This window comes from Girardinichthys multiradiatus, chromosome 2 (genome assembly GCF_021462225.1).
Source record: "Girardinichthys multiradiatus isolate DD_20200921_A chromosome 2, DD_fGirMul_XY1, whole genome shotgun sequence".
Lineage (NCBI taxonomy): Eukaryota > Metazoa > Chordata > Actinopteri > Cyprinodontiformes > Goodeidae > Girardinichthys > Girardinichthys multiradiatus.
In genome coordinates this window covers 7,597,951-7,619,375 of record NC_061795.1, presented here as the reverse complement: position 1 = coordinate 7,619,375, position 21,425 = coordinate 7,597,951, and the positions used below count along the sequence as shown (strand labels likewise).

The 21,425-nt window shown below is 43.3% G+C and overlaps 1 protein-coding gene across 4 annotated transcripts in view; it reads right to left on the bottom strand.

Annotated features, from left to right (window-relative positions):
* The window catches only part of grm8b (glutamate receptor, metabotropic 8b), a 348,353-nt gene that overhangs the window by 127,067 nt on the left and 199,861 nt on the right, over positions 1–21,425 (bottom strand). For all 4 annotated transcript variants that reach the window (XM_047348689.1, XM_047348680.1, XM_047348696.1 and 1 more), the window contains 2 exons: positions 5,705–5,859; positions 5,488–5,625 (listed from right to left, as the gene is read on the bottom strand). In XM_047348689.1, the coding sequence (XP_047204645.1) occupies positions 5,488–5,625; positions 5,705–5,859 (293 nt within the window). The remainder of the gene's footprint in view (positions 1–5,487; positions 5,626–5,704; positions 5,860–21,425) is intronic.

The following is a 21,425-nucleotide window of genomic DNA, read 5'->3' as shown; positions in this document are numbered from 1 at the left end:
TGATCATCCTTCTGCTTGAAACCTGTGATCTTCTTCATCCCTGATCACACATCTCTGATATTGTTTTGCTGGAGCTTGCTCTCTTGCTTCTTCTTGTATACCTCCTTGCTGTCTCTTATCTCGTGTCTTATAAAAAGACACAACTGGCGCTATCTACTGTCTGTCCCAAAAGACATGCACAATTGATGTCCAAACAGCTGGAGATTTATTTCCCAGACACTGAGCTCAACACCCACATGGATGTTAACCCCATCTTCACCAGACTAAGATCTGAGCATGAACATTACTTCAGAGGTGAGCAGGGTCCACGCTTCCTGAACCCTACTGTAGCCATTGATGCAGATATGTGTCCCCAGATTGCATGGATACCCCTGCAGAAGGAGAACACCCTCAGTGCCTAGTGAAAGAATGACAGTAAATTGACCTGTCTGGATTCCATAGTGGAAGCATGCAAAATAAATGACCTGGACAGGTACGAAGGTCCAGGGAAAAACTATTCTGGAACCCATAATCAAAACTTCACTTGAGTCCACAGAACAGGGCAATGCAAGAAGTACTTGTTCTCTTACTTTAAAATAAGAGTCTCAGACAGATAAAACAAATTTGAAGTAATGGTCATATGTGGTGCTCATAATTATATCTAAGAGTTATTTCACCAAAGAAGGTCCTGCTGATCTCAACTGGACAGCATTTTCTGAGACACATCTCACTTTAGAATTAATGTAGTGTTTTGATATGGCAATATCTCATGGTGCCAAATCTTGCTTCATACCTGTTAATCAGTCTAAACAGTTTAGTGCAGAGGTCACGTATTAGCAGACCAGGGTCTGGATTCGGACCCAACCTGATTTTAAACATGTATATATTACTGCATGTTGTCCAACAGTGTGTAACTGTTCTATGTTCTCATATTAACACACATCTTGTGTTATAATGGTATAGCCCTGTGGAGCATCTGGCCCCAGGCTGCACGTGATGCAAGTCAGGCAATGACCTGCTTCAGTCAGCACTGCAGCTGCTACCCTAATCACAAAGCATTTTCTCATTAACTATGTATATATAAACATTTTATTCCTGCCATCTGCTGTGTCTTACTTTAGAACAGGCGCGACGGACAGCTATGTAGGTCAGCGACATTCTGGTCCAAACTCCAAGCCAGCTGGTGGAAGTGATGCGCCACATCGTTGTATGCCAACCGCCAGAAAACGACAAAGAAGAAGCTATGCGGGTCCTTTAAAGCGGGTTGCTAAGTTACTAGCTTGGGAGCTCACGCTTACTGATAGTACAATGACTTGGTGGTGCACAGATGAGTGAGTAAAAGATGATGGCTTCATCAAAAATATGTAACGTGGACTACGAAAATCACACATTTATAGATGAATAGACAGAAACATACATCTCTTACAGCACAACAGTGGGCATATGAGTGTTCACTCTGAGTACAGTGGATTTTGGGAAAACACAAAAAGGCTTTCACTGACTGGGAAATGGTCAAAGAGTGCCTGGAAGCTGTGGCAGAAACACTTTAAGATGGAAAAGAAGGACAACAACTTAAGGAAAAGGTGAAGCAAATTGCCCTGCCTGTCAGAAGCACAACAAGGAGAGCAGAATTATATCAAGTTGCACACACCCAGCTCGATTGTGTCATTCAAAGTGGGTTTATTATTGATACTTAAATTGGATTGCTCTTTTCTGTTCAGCATATAATTTCACGGGTATATGAATAATTGATCAGTAGTTTTAAAAAACTCTACTGTTAATAAATAAATGTTAAATAAAGATGAAAGAAAATATTTTTGTCTCTAAAGTGTCTAAAGTGTTTGGATGAGGGAGGGAGTGGACCTCCTGCTATTTTAACTGGGAACCCCTGGTTTAGTGTCTAGAGTCATCTCCTACTGATGGGTGATACAGAAACATGTTACCCTCAGTGCAGCAGGTGGATGTAAGTGAATCTGCAAACACACTTAGGCGAAGACCTTTGGATATGATCCTTAGTCAAAAAGGGCAAAGAAAAACACCAAGGACACACTGGATTTCTGCATAAGGTGCAGAGATGGACAACACAAGACTGGTGTAAAGGTGTTTTTTCTAAAAAAAATCCTCCCTTTGATTGATCATGTTTCCAAAGGAGAAAATGTGAGAGGTCCCATTGGTTCTGTGTGGAGCTAACAGTGAAACATCCTGATACAACACATGGCAAGAAAACTCCACAGATTAACCCCATTTTCCAAACTGGGAATATTGCCAAAATCAGATCTTTCATCTCTTCCTCTGATATACATAATTTCATTCATGCCTTTGTGTCTTGCCATTTTGATTACTGAAAGTCTTTTGTTGCTCTTTTGTTGAATTAACTTTAAAATCTTATTGTTTGTTGTTATATCTTTGAACGGTCTTGACCCTGTGTATCTTTTTGAGCTTCTCACTCCTTACGACCCTTCTAGAACTCTAAGCTCATCAAACCAACTGTTGTTTTCTCTTCCTAGAGCCAGGGATGCACAGTAGGGTGTTCATGGCAAGGGCTCTTCTTTCTGAGATGCTCCCACTTGATATTAGACTGGCTTCCTCCATGTCCTCTCTTAAAACTCTCCTTATGACATATTTGTATAAATCAGCTTTTATTCACTGAGATCGGTCTTATTCTTTTTACGTCTGCTTTTTATACTGCTTTGTAATTTATTGCATGTACTGTATATTTATTGTATTTATGAATAGTATGTATTTTATCTATGTGAAGCTTTCTAACTTTGTTTTAGAAAAGTGCTATATAAATAAAGTTTATTATTATTATTATCTAACACTAATAATAGATTTTATTATTTGATGTTTATACAGAAACCGAATCTTACAGTCCCGAAGTAACAAAGCCTGATTTCTGTGTCAATGGACAGGATTCTGTTTTACCTTCATTGATTCAACATATCTTATCTATCTGAATGGAACATATTTCTCATATTTGAATAAACACTGGTAGATACTTTCTTGTATTGGCTAACATTTAAAAACAACTAGTTATGTTCATTATTGTGCCAAGATGCTGAACAGCTGTGACAAAACACTCTCTCTGGTTCTTTGGGGTTTAAAGTTTTAGTCTAGCTGTTGTTTTCAGCAAAGTTTCTTAGCAAACGGGTAGTGGTGCTATGGGTACCTGGTTCTTACAGTATTGCTGTTATTATATGTTGGTGGTTAAACATGAATGAACATGTGTCGCAATGAGGAAAGCTGCTTTAAGAAACCTCCAGTCAGTAGTGATGTCAGCCACACCAGGTCTTTACCACTGTGGTTCTTCATGTCATGCATTTTAATGAATTACATTATGAGTGATTTCTGTCCCTGCGTTGTCGCTACTCTACTTTCTATGGCTAAACTTGACAAAAGCTGGACAGAAACACACTCCTCATACTCTGTGTCACCAACGCTGACCAGGTTAGTTACGTGCACTCACACTCAGGTGAACACACGCTCCCAACAGGATGCTGATAAAAACCTGGAAAGCAGGCAAAGATATCTGTGGTTTTTAAAAGCGCTGAATTTTGTTTTGATGTCAGCATTTTCTCTTCTGTGAGCAGCAGCAGGGCTAACTCTTCTACTCCTGGTACATATGGCGAAGATACAAGTACACAAAATAGCCCAAGTGTTTTATGCCCTGCCCCTGACACGCAGCTAAGGTCCAGTTACCACAAAATAAAAGGTTTTGAGCTGGCTTGGCTGTCATGCTTTTATGTGTGGTTTGACTGCAGTATTTTTGAAACCTCCTTAACATATAGTTCATGTCATTCAGCTGTGAGGATGGAGAGAAAGAAGAGAAGAAAAAGAATCAGGACAGACAGGTCAAGGGTTGGTCTAATATTAGGTGGAAGTGCAGGAACAACCACATAATACCAAGTGATTCATTTTTAAATAGTATTTATATTGATAAACTGCATTAGCAAAATGTGTAATTTATTTAAAGCTATTAAATAATGCTTGTTTGACCATATGACTGAGCGGAGAAGAACACGGGCAAGGTGTGAAGGAAACAGACATTAGGTCAGTGATGGCATCTGCTATAGAGGAGACCAGTGATGACATCAGGTGAGGCCACAAAATCTAGATGCCCAGTATGGTTTTAATTTCTGCTGACCACAGATTCGCTGTCATTTTGGGAAAATTAGTGCAGACAGACATGGCAAGTCAATCATTAAAGAGGAGAATGTGGAACAGAGAGGTGCAGATGAGGGAGAGGAACAGATAGATCCAAATGATGAAGAGGGAGAGAAACAGAGAGGTGTAGAGGAGAGGGGTGGAGCAAGGTCTTAGTCAGAAGATTCATCTGATTTGCCTTCACCACACAAAATGGGGGACTCATTGAGGCAGTACATGGTTGAGAATGGCCCACAGAAATGTTCTGATAAACCACATGCAAGATTAGATAAGAGGAAAAGGTGTTTTTCCAGAGCATACCATTTTCGTTCAATGGAGAGAAAGTGGAACGACATTGGTTACTGTACTCCAAACGTACTACAGAGTCTATTGTTTTGCAAGTAAGCTTTTTGGTGAAGCTAGAGTTGCTGACACATGGCTTGTGGTGGGTTATAATATCTGGCAGTGTCTTCCAAAATCCTTGAAGCACCATGAAATCAGTGGTCATCACATAAATGTTTATCTGATGTAGAAAAGAATTGGGGTCCCGCTTAACAACTAGGTGAAATTATTCATAACGAATTGTAGAGAGCCATGGCCGCTGAAAAGACACACTGGAGAAGTGTGTTGACTCGAGTGATCAAGTGCATACTCTTCCTCCAGAAAGAAACTTGCCATTGAGGGGAAAAAAAGCACAGCTGGGAAATCCTAAAAGTGGATTTTCCTAGGTATACTTGAGCTCATAGCACGAAATCAAATAATTAGATCATTAACGGGAGCCTGTAGAATTTGATTCAGTCTGAGGAGCTAATTCAGCTGGGGGATTCAGGTATGTTGGACCAGGAGCCCGTGGATGACTGGAGTTTGACACACCTTCTAAAGGTGGTTTATTAACAGAGGTTCTCATTCTTCCTGATCATTAGCATAAGACCCCATGACAAGCAGAACCTGGCTGTTGCTTACAACCCTAGTTACAATTTAGATTTAGATTTAAAAAAAGTTGGAATTACTTTCAGTATTTTCTTTCACATTTATCTGCTTTGAATTATTCTAATTTTTTCTAGATCTAAAGTTGTTCGCTTCCAATACACAGTGTGGGTCACATGATCTTTTTATTTATATTGACACATAAAACCTTACAGCTGAAAGACTGTACAGTAAATTTGGTGTTTAACACTGTCATGTTTATGTTCCTTGAGACAGTAGGAGCTTTTTTCTCTAGGTGTAAGATTACAAGAGTCTGTGTGTCTTCAATTACACAGAAAGTATGGTTGGAAATGTGGGCGATTGAAGGACAAAAGGAAGTAGAAGGTTAAATGTTTAAAGAAAAAAGGAAAACGATGAACTAGTTGACCTGTGTCCTACCTGTACACTTCTTTGGGCTGCCAGGTTTCTTGCCATGCATCCCCAGCTTACAGCCAAAGTTTTCCTCCCAGAACTCAGCAAACCACACATTCCTCCGGTTGTTGGACAAAGATCGGCTCTTGAAGTAACGATCAAAAGCTGCCCAAAGAGACAAAACATTATTTCAGTCACAGCCTCAGTAAAGTCTGTTCCTGTGCTGATTGGTTTCCTGTCTCACCATCCACAGACGTCCTCTTTGGGAGGATGGTGATAGCTCCTTCAGCCACCTGCTCCTGCTGGACCACTGGAGAAATCTTAGAGCCCCAGCTGTCAGAGCCCACCCACAGAAAGTGTCCTGTTAAGTTGTTGCGTTTTGCTGCATCCAGGATTCGTCTGTCAGAGTCACAGACAAGATATAATACAGAGATCAGAAAGTCGTTTTTTTGTAGGAAGATACCAATGTAGAATCACAGAAATAATAAAATACACCTTTCCTCAATTTAAGGGTTTTACGCTTCAGAATATTAAACCATCTGGTTGTTACCAGGTTCTACAATGATTCAAAAAGCACAAAATGGATTCCAGACTCTCATTACTTATTAAACAAAAACAAAACCAGAATATAATAGTTGAGCTTGAAAAAGTATGTACACCATGCTATTCTTTTACTACATGTAATGTTTAGGTGGCCAAGTGTTGCAAATTTAAAGGCTTATCAGCACATGTGACCACTTCTGCAAACGCAAGAGTCTTGGCAGTTTGCTTCTTTCTAGTGTGAAGATGTTAGTTAACTCAATGCTAAAGAAGAAGGGCATCAGCAATGACCTTAGAGAAGCAACTGTTCCTCTACATCAATCTGGGAAGGGTTATAAGGACATTTCCAAACAACAACACCAAGGGTTAGGGTTAGGGTTTACACCATGGTTACACCTCAGCTACTCATGGAAAAGAGGAACATGTTCAGACAAGCCACAGCAGATATGGAACTGCAGCTACTGAAAGAAATAGCACAAAGAGGATAGCCAGATGAACAATGTGTAGTTCCAAAAGAAATTCAGCCCCACTGGACTTCCAGGCATGGCTGCACAGTGGCACAGTTGGTAGTACTCTTGCCTTGCAGCAAGAAGGTCCTGGGTTCGACTCTCTGCCGGGGTTCTTTCTGCATGGAGTTTGCATGTTCTCCCCGTGCATGCATGGGTTCTCACCAGGTACTCTAGCTTCCTCCCACAGTCCAAAGACCTGCCTGTTAGGTTAACTGGTCACTCTAAATTGTCCTTAGGTGTGCGCACCTTAGGTGTGTGAATGAGTGTGTGCATGGTTGTTTGTGTGTTGCGCCGCGATGGACTGGCGACCTGTCCATTGTGTACCCTGCCTCCCGCTCATAGACTGCTGGAGATAGGCACCAGCTTCCCTGCGACCCACTATGGAAGAAGTGGTGTAGAAAATGACTGACTGGACTTCCAGGGATAAGATAACCTACACATCTGGACCAATGTTAAAGGGAACAAACATCATTGTCCCATAACAGTTGAGAAAAGAAAAGCTTGTCAAAATCCATCAATCACACTTGGGAATGGTTAAGTGCAAAGAGAGTGCAAGAGATGGCCATTAAAAAATATTTATTTTTTGTGTTGTTCCTCAGTTCAGGAATTACCCTCATTTTCTGAAGTGATGGACCCGTTCTCAGTCAGTTGACAAATTTAAGCTCATACAGTGCATGAAATATCTGGAGACAAATTGAGGAAACCTTGGAGACCTAAAAATGTTCAGGCCCAGTCTGTGTCCGAGGCCGAATGTTTCACTCCTCCCACAATAATTCTGTGTGAATGCAAATAAGAGTGCACTGACTATGTACCACCTGAAGTGTTTCAGTGGAAAAGGCTGGCCAATAATCACTTTGAAAGGGGTTCCAGATTCAAGGGATTTTAGTGTCAAGTTGAAAATTTTGCTTAACACTGAGGGAAAGACCATGAAAGAAGCTACTCCCAAAGTTAAATCCACTGAGTCTATCTTGCAAGCTGTTGGTGACGTCTTGGAAGAAACTTGTAAGCCACAGTCGGAAGGTTGTTACCGGGGGTTGCGCCTCTTCTCAGGGAACCTGCCAGTCCCATCCAGTGAGGAGCCATTTGACCCCTGGCTAGAGCAGGCATGGCTCATTGTGGAAGAGAGTAAATATAGGGAAAGGGAGAAAAGGTGCAGAAAAATGGAAAGCTTAAAGTGGCCTACTCTGGAAATAGCATAGTCAGTTAGAGGTACTGACCCGGAAGCAAACCCCACCAAGTACCTTGAACCCCTAGAGAGTACACTTGGAAGTGCTAAGTCTGGAGATGACCTCTACTTTTCTTTCCACTTAATGCAGCAACAGCCCACAGAAAAGCTGTCCGATTTCTTACGATGCCTGGAAAGAGCTCTGTCTAAAGTTGTACAGAGAGGTGGATTTATGGCTGACTAGAAAGACAAAATCCCAGTGAAACAAATTCTGAGAGTCGCCATTGATTCAGATCTAACTCTAATCCAGTTACAGTTACGAGAAAGAAAGGGGACACAAGATCCTACAGCTTCAAAGCGAAATCCGTAGGGATAAAGAATATAAGGCTTCAAGAAGAAAGCTAAATACCTCTGTTAATCCAATTCAGGCAAAGCCATCAGCAGGTGCCAGCCAAGTAGCGTTAAACCGACTCCAAGCAGAGGTCAAAGAGCTCAAGTTAGCTTCATGCATGATAAGCCCCCAAGAGGTCAAAGAAAAAATTACCATGCTCTATCAGCGTCAATGGTGCCATCAAGTGAACATAGGGGTGACACGGAACTTGCTGCATTAAAGAAGCAAGTCAAAAGACTACAACAGCAGGTGGCACAGAAAGATGTTAGCTAGTAAAACTTGGCAAAACCGACCACAGTAACAGTGGTGGACGCTAAGTCAATAAACACATCCAACAGATGATAGCTACCTCTATTGTGGCTATGTAGTGGTTGATTTCCAGTGTCCTGCTGAAATTACTGGTATTAGCCACACAGTAACTGTGCTATCTCTGATTTGCCCAAGTCCAAATACAGAACAGATCCTGTTATTAAATATAACACCAGCCATGTACGCAACCTGGTAAAGCAATGCAGAAGAAAGGGCTTGGATATCACCAAACCCCTTGGTATTCAATTGGATAGAGAACAAAACCCCCAGTTTAGTGGTTCAGTGTCCCTAGCCTCAAATGATGATGAGGTAGGCAGTGTGATATGGAAAGGTCCAAGTCCTTTACTTCTGCCTCCTGGAATAGACCTGGAAGTGTCCTGTAAAGTTGACTTCAAGCAAAAGGTTGACAAAGGAATCCTCGTGAAGAACTTTTCTTCATTAGCCCCCCTGCCAGGTGATGTGCTACTACAGCCAATGGTGGTTCCCGCCAATGCAGTGCAAGTCAAAAACTTGAGGATCCTAGTCTATAATCAGTCCACCAAAGAAACCATCATTCCTGTGGGGACAGTTGTGGGCCATCTATCACAACGAAAGTGTCCTCGCTATGCCCCCTCAATAGTCTGAATTCTCCAAGTTGGACAGCAATCAGATCAACTTTTGCAGTTCCCCAAAAGCTGTCTAAGCCTTCCCATGATTTTTCAGTCCATGAGTGGGATATTGGCCTTGCCAAGGATGTGGAGCGCACTATCCGCCTGTCTAACCCCAGACCTTTTTGTCAAAGATCATGGCGACTTGCTCATGCAGTGGATGTGAGAAAGCATCTACAAGAATTACTGTGTGCTGGCATCTTCAAGGATACCCTTGGTCCCTATGTCTCGCTGAGTCATAGTTCGCAAAAAAAGTGGAGCGATAAGGACAGTGTGTGACTGGTATACAACCCCCTGCACTGGACTCCCTGTTTGACTCCCTGACTGCAACTGCATAGTGGCTACTATCAGATTGCCATGGCAGAGGAGGACAAGGAGAAGACAGGGTTCATTTGCCCACTTGGCTTCTTCCCGTTTGAAAGAATCTCACAAGATTTTGAGCCACACATAAAAGACGAATCTGTCATACGCAAGTCTCCTGTCCAGAAGGCTGTCCCGCTTTACCAAATTTCAAGTAGTGGTGTTATAGATTTGGTGTGCATCGATTTTCTCTCCATATAGGCAGATTCCCGAGGCATGAGAAATGTATTAGTGGTCACTGACCATTTCACACGTTATGCTCAGGCATTCCCCACCAAGAACCAAGCCGCTAAGACAGGGGCTAGGATCTTAGTGGACAAATATTTTCTTCACTATGGTCTGCGTGATAGCATTCATTCTGATCAAGGGTGCGATTTTGAAAGTTGTTTGATTAAAGGCTTATCCTGTCATGGAGTGACATTTTTGGACTTTATGGTTTCTTTTGCTAGTCCTTAGATCTTAGGTTGTTGTGCTACCTCCAGTTCTCAGTTTCCTTTAGTTCATGTTTATTCTTGATTCTGTTTTATCTTGGTCAGTAGTTTTCGTTTAGGTCAGTTTCACTGTTTTGTTAATCAGTCCCTTTCCTCATGTCTTAGTCTTATTAGGTTCACCTGCTCCCTCTGTCTCCCTGCATCCATGTCACACCTGTTCCCTGTTGCTTTGATTACCTGCCTTTTGTTCCCCTCTCTGTGCTCTGTGTATATTAGTTGCTCTGTTTGCTTAGTTCCTCGCTGGTTCGTTCTGTTACTACCCCGTTCCCTACCATGTCTATGCTTTGTCTATGCTTCGTTTGGAAACTATGCTACATTTTTGCTACGTTTTTGCCTTAAGTGACCTGCAGAGTTCATGTAAGTTTTGGACTGTACTTATGATTCATCCCTGCAGTGTTTTTGTTACGTTTTGGATTATTTTTGAATAAACAAGGAAGTACTATGATGCGGCTACCGAGCTCTTGTCTGCGCTTTGGTCCGACCCACAGTCCGCCCCCGACATTACGAACCAGCCAACAGATGGACCAAGCAGACAATGAGAGGATTACTTTGTTTGAGTACTTCCGACGTGCCACGGAGAAGAGCGCACGTCAGGATCAGGAGGAGAGAGAGCAGCGGTCACCGTTTTGGGGCACAAGACTGGCTAGGCCTCTTCCGGGTACCGGTCCGCTGCGTCACAGACCCTCTCCTCATCCCCGGAGTAAGTCTCTAGCTCAAGTCTACTTTTCCTCCTCGTTTTTGGAGCCAGAGTTGCCTGCAGCGCACTCTCCCAGTTCGGAGCCTGCCCCATCTCGTCGGAGATGTCGCCGGCGCCGCAAGCAGTCCGCAGCAGCAGCAACGCCTGAGCTTGTCATGTCCACTGCTGCAGCAACAGTAGCGCCTGAGCTCTTCACGTCCACAGCAGCAGCTGCAGCAGCAGCAACGCCTGAGTTCGTCACGTCCGCAGCAGCAGCAACGCCTGAGCTCGTCACGTCCGCAGCTGCAGCAATGCCTGAGCTCGTCACGTCCACAGCTGCAGCAACGCCTGAGCTCGTCACGTCCGCAGCAGCAGCGACGCCTGAACTTGTGACGTCCACAGCTGCAGCAACAGCAGCGCCTGAGCTTGCCACGTCCGCAGCAGTAGCAAAAGCAGTAGCAGCACCTGAGCTCGTCATGCCCTCTGCTGGTCTCCGGTCGTCGGTACGGCCTCCTGCTCCGCCATGGGTTCAGGAGATCAAAAAGGAACTTATGAAGTCACGTTGCCTAGAGTGTGTTCCTCACTTGACTATCAATCCTCAGGATCTGGTTGACGTGCACACTATCTTACTAGATGAGTTTCATGCAGAGGGATGGCTAGATGCTCCAGCTCCACTCTCCGCTGGAGGTCCCTTCGATCCTCTTCTTGTGGCCGTTATGGCAGCCATGCCTCTGGACTCACAGCATGCAGCTAAGCCTACAGAGCCTCAGCCGGCCGCCGCCGGATCTACAGAGACTCAGCCGTCCGTCGCCGAATCTACAGAGCCTCAGCCGGCCGCCACCGGATCTACAGAGCCTCAACCGGCCGCCGCCGGGTCTACAGAGCCTCGTCATGACACGGAGGAGCCCGTGGGCGGGCTGCCTCCATTCCCACACCATGCTTCGGTGGAGCCCATGAATGGGCTGTCTCCAAGACCTGGTCCTGAGCACCTGCTCAGTTTCCTCTGGGGGGTGTTACTGGAGATACGGACTGACTTTTTGATTTTGATTGACTCTTTGCCTGACTCTTTGCCTGACTCCGAACCGGACGCCAGGGCTAAGTCTTCAGGGTTTCTGCCTGGGTCCAAGTTGGACGCCAGGGCCAAGTCTTCAGGGTATCTGCCTGGGTCCAAGTTGGACGCCAGGGCCAAGTCTTCAGGGTTTCTGCCTGGGTCCAAGTTGGACGCCAGGGCCAAGTCTCTGAGGATCTCACCACGTCATACACTGCCTGACTCCTCGCTTCGTGGGTTTGCCTGGCATCTCCGCTGTCGGACTCCAGGCAGCCTGCATCCTCGCCGCAGACCTCCAAGACATCGACTCCTTAATCGCCGCAGACCTCTGAGACATCGGCTCCTTAATCGCTGCAGACCTCCGAGACATCGGCTCCTTAATCGCTGGCGTCGCCGCCGGCCTCTGGATCATCAACCACTTCACTGGCTGCTTCGTCACTGCCGGCCCCCGGATCATCAACCACTTCGATGGCTGCTTCGTCACTGCCGGCCCCCGGATCATCAACCACTTCGATGGCTGCTTCGTCACTGCCGGCCCCCGGATCATCAACCACTTCGATGGCTGCTTCGTCACTGCCGGCCCCCGGATCATCAACCACTTCGATGGCTGCTTCGTCACTGCCGGCCCCCGGATCATCAACCACTTCGATGGCTGCTTCGTCACTGCCGGCCCCCGGATCATCAACCACTTCGATGGCTGCTTCGTCACTGCCGGCCCCCGGATAATCAACCACTTCGATGGCTGCTTCGTCACTGCCGGCCCCCGGATCATCGGCCTCCTGGATTTTGTTAGGCTCCCCTGGAGATTATGGACTTTGGTTTTGTTGTTTTGTTTATTGGGAGTTATTTTTGTTTTGGACTCTGTCCCTCCTCCCAAGGCCCCCCTCCGCCCACCCTGTTTCGGTGGTTTGTGTTTTGGACTCTTGCCCTCCTTCCGGGGCCCCCTCCGCCCGCCCTGGTCGGGTTGTTTTGAACTATTGTTTTGGTCTCCAAGTGGTCGTCTGGAATCCGACCTTGAAGGGGGGGTATTTTCATGGAGTGACATTTTTGGACTTTATGGTTTCTTTTGCTAGTCCTTAGATCTTAGGTTGTTGTGCTACCTCCAGTTCTCAGTTTCCTTTAGTTCATGTTTATTCTTGATTCTGTTTTATCTTGGTCTGTAGTTTTCGTTTAGGTCTGTTTCACTGTTTTGTTAATCAGTCCCTTTCCTCATGTCTTAGTCTTATTAGGTTCACCTGCTCCCTCTGTCTCCCTGCGTCCATGTCACACCTGTTCCCTGTTTCTTTGATTACCTGCCTTTTGTTCCCCTCTCTGTGCTCTGTGTATACTAGTTGCTCTGTTTGCTTAGTTCCTCGCTGGTTCGTTCTGTTACTACCCCGTTCCCTACCATGTCTATGCTTTGTCTATGCTTCGTTTGGAGACTATGCTACGTTTTTGCTACGTTTTTGCCTTAAGTGACCTGCAGAGTTCATGTAAGTTTTGGACTGTACCTATGATTCATCCCTGCAGTGTTTTTGTTACGTTTTGGATTTTTTTTGAATAAACAAGGAAGTACTATGATGCGGCTACCGAGCTCTTGTCTGCGCTTTGGTCCGACCCACAGTCCTCCCCCGACATATCCAAGATAATGGGAATAAGGAAGTCCCGCACTACCCCATATCATCCACAAGGAGACCCACAACCTTCAGAGGTTCAATCACCCGTTACACTCTATGTTGGGTACTCTGGGAGTAGTTAAGAAGAGGCAGTGGAGTCAGCATGTGCCTTACCTAGTCCATGCTTATAACGGCACAAAATGTGATGCTAAGGGCTTTTCAACTTATTCCCTCATGTTCGGCTGTGAAACTAGACTGCAAGTAGGCCTGTGTTAGAATTACTTTATAAAGTATGTGCATTTCAATAACAGGAGTTAAATTATGGAAGAGTCTAACAGAATTAAAACAAAGTAAAAACATAAGCCACTTCAAAAGAACATATAAAATACAAATTCTAAATACATATAAAGGAAGGAGAGGAGCAGTTTTAACCGGGACGGTAAAAGAATTGTTAAAAAATATAATTGAGTTCTTTGTTTTCTTTTGTTTTACTTTCTCTATGTAAAATAAATAGTGTTTTTTGGATAAACAATTTATCGCTTTTTTGTCGGAAACAAGATGGAGCCGAATACCCAACCAAGTTTTAGAAAAATGCAAAATCTTCCAGTTTCCCAACTGAAAAAAGAAGGTGGAAGTGGGAAAATTAAGACGGTCCACAGAGACCACATTCTGCCCATTGGACAACATGTAAGATTGCCAGTCTCATACATGAACAAGAACTTTAATTAAGTCTGCAAAGCAAAGCAACCTACCGTTGTGCCTGAGCCTCAAGTGGCTGAAGATACAGTCGTCCTCTGGGTATGAGTACTATGACCCTCAATACACCAGAGAGTGAATTCAAGAAGGCATAATGTAAATTCTTACATCTTGAAGGAAACCACAAGAGTTTGTCATCACTGATCCAGAGGATGACAATGATAAAATCTCTTTGGAGGAGGGTGATATTAAAGAGGAAACCTCAATAGAGGATGTGATTGAGCCTAAAATGGAAAGGGACTCTGAGAGGACTCCAGATGGAAGCCTTGCAGTGGAGTCTGGTCCAGATTACGTGTCCAGGATTCTATCCCAGGATTGGAGAGTGACCCCAAACACCACCGTCTGCTAGGGGCCGTAACTTAAACGCCAGTTAGCTAAATCACAACGCCAGTTAGCTAAAACTCCTGAAGGTAAGTCTAATGGTGTGTTCCAACCGATCACGAATGACGTGACAGGTGCGATAGATTTACATGTTAACCCTACTTAAAGACGTGTTCGGGAGCAAAGGGACACAAAGGATGCGATGCAAACGGCCCGATTAGTGCGAACAAAGCGAAGCGAGTCCAGAAACTTCTAGCAGAAACATCAACATTCTACACTACTCACTCATGGACATCAACTCACTGTTATTTATATAACTGACAAAACATGAAGCAGCCCACAGAGACAAGCTTTCCCACCTGATCACTCTTCCGCAGCCCAAACGAATCTCCTCTAATCCACACACACCCCCTTCACCACTACAACTACAGCTCTCACATGTGTCATCAATCAATAAAAGATTCAATACCTTTAAGCAATTCCCCTTTTTGCCATTCTTAACATAGCAATAAGTGAAATTACACCCTTTTTAACTCTTGTAAAATTCTGCTTTGTAGACTTAATTAAGACTAAAACAATCTCATTTCATTGTCCTGGCTACACCCTCCCCCTCTAAATGTCTGGTACGCTCAACAGACAACCAATAACTAAACCAGGGAAGTAGGATAACCTTCAAGTCTACTATACATATCAATTTTGTAATCAAAAGTAATCAAAAACCCTCTATGAATGATTGTAATTGGCTGATTTTTAGATTTTCCCAGCTCATCATAAGTTAATCATACTACTGGTTTACCAGTTCTCTTATGGTTCAGACTGACCGAGATTCCAGCAGATTTTTCGCCTCATTTGCATGCTGTCGCTCACCTGACATTTCCCCAGCAATTCACATGGCCAGTGGGCAACAACACTCCACTCGCTTCACTGCACCATCAAATAGGAAGAGCTTCTATATGCTGCTTACCGGTTTCAACTCAATATAAAAACGAGTGACAGTGCTTTACTTATTGAAAGCTGAACAACGGCACCGGCGTCGACGTCCCTGGGTTCACCAGATTCTCCAGAGATGGAACCAGTTTTGAGAGTATCACCACCTACTCCCGGAGCAGCGTTGGATGACGGTCACTTTTAGTGGTACTTCCATCTATCTAGGACCCAGTTTGAGGACGTGCTGTCCTGTGTTGGAGGATGAAGCAGCCTCGGGGACACCAACTACAGGTGTTATATCCCCACTGCAGAATGCCTGTCCATCTGTTTTCAGTGAGTGAAAAAATCTCAGCTCAATAGAAAGTTGTGTGTAAAGGCCACATGTGTGCTTCACAACGTCATGCATGCCTTATTGAACAGTCCTTTTCAAGACTAAATTTCAAGGGCTTTTATCAAAACCACCCACAAACCTCTTAAGAGCAAACCTTCCTTCATCCTATGTGTACATGAATATTTCTGTCATTTTTGTATTTGTAAAATATACACATTGTAGATATTGTTATACCTTCTTTCTTCTTTGACTGATTTGCAACGTGAATTGACATTAAAGCTCATGTTTTTTAACTCCAGCGAAATTCACTTTGCGTCCGCTGCGGGTTTTGCGTCACTCTCACTTCGCCCTATTTGAGCCAATCACACTGTTCGCATCGCATGCTTCGAGACGCTCTTGCACCACTTTGTGTCGCTCTTTACATAAGATAAACATGAAAATCACTCGCTTCTGTCAAATCATTTGCATTCGTTCGGAACGCACCCTTTAACTTAATTTCAGGAGTCTTAGCTAACTGTTGTTGGAATCTATTTAAACTAGGGCCCCTAGCAGACAATGGTGTTCAGGCTCCCACTCCGACTCTGGGAGAGAATCCTTGACATCCACAGAAAACTTCATATTTTTCAACTCCAGCGAAATTCACTTCACGTCCATTGAATGTTTTGCTTCGCTCTCTCTTCGCTCTATTCGTGCTAATCGCGCTGTTTGCATCGCGTGCTTCCTTGATGATGCCAGCACACAGTAATTCTTGTCGATGCTTTCTCACATCCACTATGTCTGCAGGAGCAAGTCGTCTTGATCTTAGGCAAAAAGGTCTTGGGTTAGACAGGTGTATAGTGTGCTCCACATCCTTGACAAGACCAACATCCCACTCATTGACTGAAGAAAGAAGTGTGTGTGTCCAGATACTGTGATTTATCCCTTGAATAATAATCCACTCTGAGCACTTTCTCAATTTCGAACTTTTATGCCTCTCCCCAAAGGTCCCATTTTCACAATAATACCTCGTCCTTCATAGTAAAACATTTCCAAATCAGGGCTAGCACAGTTACTGTGTGGCTAATACCAGTAATTTCAGCAGGATACTGGAAATCAATCACTACATAGCCATGATAGGGGTAGCTATCATCTGTTGGATGCTTGTATCGATGAGGAGGAGGCGTTTTTGACTTAGCCTCCACCACTGTGACTGCGGTTGGTTTTGCCAAGTTTTCCTCACCAGCATCTTTCTGTGCCATCTGCTGTTGTAGTCTTTTGACTTGCTTCTTCAATGCAGCAAGTTCTGTGTCACCCCTATGTTCAATTGATGGCACCGTCGACACTGGTAGACCATGATAATGTTTCTCTTTGACCTCTTGAGCACTTATCAAGCTAACTTGGTCTTGAGCTCTTTGATCTCTGCTTGGAGTTGGTGTAACTCTCCTTGGCTGGCATGTGCTGATGGCTTTGCCTGAATTGGATTAATAGAGGTGTTTAGCTTTCTTCTTGAAGGCTCATATTCTTCTTCCCTACGGATTTCACTTAGAAGCTGTAGGATCTTGTGTCCCCTTTCTTTCTCGTAACCATAACTGGATTAGCATTAGATCTGAATCAATGGCACCTCTCAGAAGCTGTTTCACTCAGGTTTTGTCTTTCCAATCAGTTGGAAATCAATCTCTCTGAACAACTTTAGAGAGAGCTCTTTCCAGACATCGTAGGAAAATGGACAGCTTTTCTGTGGGCTGTTGGTGCATTAATCGGAATGAAAAATAGAGGTCATCTCCAGACTCAGCAGTTCAAAGTGTACTCTCTATGGCTTCCACGTTCTTGGTGGGCTTTGCGTCTGGGTCAGCACCTCTAACTGACTGCTGTTTCCAGAGTAGGCCACTTTAAGCTTTCCATTATTCTGTGCCTTTTCTCCCTCTCCATACATTTACTCTCTTCCACAATGAGACATGCCTACTCTAGGCAGGGGTCAAATGGTTCCTCACTGGATGGGACTGGGATGTTCCTGAGAAGAGGCGCAACAGCCGGTAACCACCTTCCGACTGTGGCTTACAAGTTTTTTCCAAGACGTCACCAACAGCTTGCAAAATAGACTCAGTGGATTCAACTTTGGTAATAGCTTTGGGCATTAGGTCTTTTATACAGTGTATCACAGAAGTGAGTACACCCCTCACATTCCTGCAGATATTTAAGTGTATGTTTTCATGGGACAACACTGACAAAATGACACTTTGATACAACGAAAAGTAGTCTGTGTGCAGGTTATATAACACTGTAAATTTATTCTTCCCTCAAAATAACTCAAGATACAGCCATTAATGTCTGAACCACTGGCAAGAAAAGTGAGTACACCCCTGAGAGACTCTGTCCAAATTGAGCACTCTTGTCATTTTCCTTCCAAAATGTCATGTGACTCGTTAGTGTTACTAGGTCTCAGGTGTTCATAGGTGTGTTTAATTTGGTAGTACATCTATCGCACTTTCTCATACTGGTCACTGAAATTTCCAACATGGCACCTCACAAAAAACTCTCTGGGGATCTTAAAAGACGAATTGTTGCGCTACATGAAGATGCCCAAGGCTACAAGAGGATTGCCATAACCCTGAAACTGAGCTGCAGCACAGTGGCCAAGATCATCCACCGTTTTAAAAGAGAAGGGTCCACTAAGAACAGACCTCGCGTTGGTCATCCAAAGAAGCTGAGTGCACGTGTTCAATGTCACATCCAAATGCTGTCTTTGAAAGATAGGTGCAGGAGTGCTGTCAGCATTGCTGCAGAGATTGAAGAGGTGGGGGGTCAGGCTGTCAGTGCTCAGACCATATATTGCACACTACATGAAATTGGTCTGCATGGCCCCTAATCCCAGAAGAAAACCTCTTCTGAAGTCTGTCCACAAGAAAGCCCACAAACAGTTTGCTGAAGACATGTCAACAAAGGACATGGATTACTGGAACCATGTCCTATGGTCTAATGAGACCAAGATTAATTTGTTTGGTTCAGATGGTGTGGCGGCAATCAGGTGAGGAGTACAATGATAAGTGTGTGATGCCTACAGTCTAGCATGGTGGTGGGAATCCCATGGTCTATGGGTGCATGAGAGCAGCAGGGGTTGGGGAGTTACATTTCATTGAGGGACACATGAACTCCAATATGTACTGTAAAATACTGAAGCAGAGCATGATCCCCTCCCTCCAAAAACTGGGTCACATGGCAGTGTTCCAGCATGATAAGGCCAATCAGTGTAACATTTGATTAAACAGTGACATTTAGCGTGGTTTTGATTAATAATGATCAATTACTAATGAAAATTAATTAATGGTAATTATTGAGTGCTTTGAGCCCATAATCACCACATCACACTCCATCTCTGATTTCTATTCGTAAGTAATGATTTTTGGCAGAGAAAATTATCTTTATGAGTTATGATTTTTAATTATAATTTAGATATGTATTAATTAACCAATAATCATAACCCTTACATAACAAAATGTTCCGGTTTTGCAATAGTAATGATTAATATTAAATTAATAAAACTATATTGCGTTACAATTAATATAATACAAAAAGAAATTACTGATCACTCAAGAATCATGATGGTGTAAAGCATTAATTGACATGTTATTGTGCTTTAATATCTGCATTCTTCCTGTTTCTTTATTGTTATATATATACACAAGTGACTTTACAATAGAATATGATGTGGGATCAGTCCAAGAATGGATGGTGTTGTTCTGGAACTCTGTCAACTGTTCATCAGAGAAACAGCCTGGTGGAAGAAACTGTCTCTGTGGTGGCTGCTTTTAGCACCTGAAGGTAAAAGTCTAAGCAGTTTATGTACAGGGTGTGTGGGGTCTGCAGAGATTTTAGTTGCCCTTTTTCTGACCCTAGATCTGTATAAGTCCTGGATGGAGTGGAGGTCAGCTCTGATGCTCCTATTACAACAGGTATGAAAGGGTAAAGGACCGGTGTCACACAAAGTACAGCACAGCCAGAACCTTGCTTGACCTTCACAGTGTGCATGAACCAGAAATCATTTCATTGCATTCAACTGACGTTATATTGTGCTTGACCTACAATGCAACTGTTTTATATATCAGTCTACAACTATTAATGTACATTTAATGTAGCTTGTAAATCTGTTTGTGTTTGAAAAATAAAGCCTTACATGTGTTATATTCTGCTCTGTTTATTTGAATAATACCTTCAACAACTACCAGAGCCTTAGGGATCAGTGCATTTGAATGCTGAATGTTTAGAAACCTATTTTATAGGACTGAACTACTTGTATTTAATAATGTGTTAGTCCTGAAAGCAGAATCAAACTATGAGCATATAACTTGCTGTAGTTCAGTAAAAAGTCCTTAAAAATGATTTGTATGACATACCAAACACAAAACACTGTCATTCTCACACACACAGGCAGTGTAAATAATTCACAATATCTATATAGGTGACTGCTGGGAGTGAATCCAACTCCACTGGCATGTTGCTTTTGTCCACCTCTTGTGGATCTATAGTGATTACAGCAATCTTTGCTTTGTACCTATTTAAGGACACAACATCTAAAGTGTTTCGGTAACGCGCTCCAGCACAAAAAAGCCATAACTCACCCCTCCGGCCGGCCATGAGGCCTGAAGAGTTTGATCCTGTTTTACAAAAAACTATGCATTTTAACATTATTTTTTGGTTATCATTCTGGACCTGGCTCTGTAGTGCACATGACAAACAAAAATTATATATTATGTCCTATATCGCAATACCATTTGTAATATCATTATAATCATTATTTCAGTTGCCCTCTCATCATTTTGTTTAACTTAAAGGTGTTTTCGGTGATTTCACCAAAAATAACAAAGGGAAATGGGATTTTACTACCAATACTCCACTACTCACTGTCTCCCTCTTGTAGCCCCACACGCAGGTCTAATTTATCTCCAAAATTGTAGACTCACAGGTTATGGCATTAGATTTGTGGGGAAAAATACATGTATGTCAGAAATATGAGCTAATATGGGGAGAAATGTGAGATAGCTTGTAAACTATGGACCACATTAGGAATAAATAACAGGTTTATGTTCCAGAACTTTCTATTACATGAGCCACTAACAGACCCACCTTAGCTGTGAAAGAATTGGTTGACATACTGTCTACTCTTTGCGTCTTTCTCTTGTCTGAGCTTTCTTTCTTTCCTTTCTTGGATCCCTGACTTATGCGGCATCTTGCCGTCTCCGCCTCCACTCGCTATCTGTGAAAGGTTGTCTGCAGCTTTCTGAAGGAGCAGGTGGTGGACTGAACTATTTTACGTAAATAGAGAAGGGGGTAAGGGTGGGCATTGAGAAATGTTTCCAAAACAAATAAACTTAGTGTTACCAATACATTGTAAACAAAATATATGTGTAATTGTAAGTGTATTGCTGAGGGTCATATTATTTTGTCAGTATTATAATTGTATTAGGGGCCTCTCTGGGCCCTTGTCAATAATATCCCTGTCAGTCAGGGGCCCTAACTTTTCTCCCCCATATGGCGCCCCTGTTCATTACTGCTGTGTCAAAATTCAGGGGCTCCATCCTTTGAAGGTCGCATTTTAAAGCGATTACGTCATGGTGAGACGATGTAGGCTATCCAACTTCGAAGGCTCCTTAAAATGCGGCCAACAAATGTGTCCTTTTCCCCAGATTTGAAGGATGGTTCTGGTGTATGTATCCATTGTGGCCCATCCTTTCCCATGCTTCATTGTGGTTTGAAGAAGATGGTTCAAGGGAGGAAATTGGATATATTGCGAATTCCATGAAACAAAATTTACTTTTACAATGTTTTCATATGAGAATGTAGCTAAGTAAACCTGAAACATTGGATAGGTTTACCAAAATATCGCCTAATTGCACAAGTGCTTCGACGTGTTCGGAGATGTCCC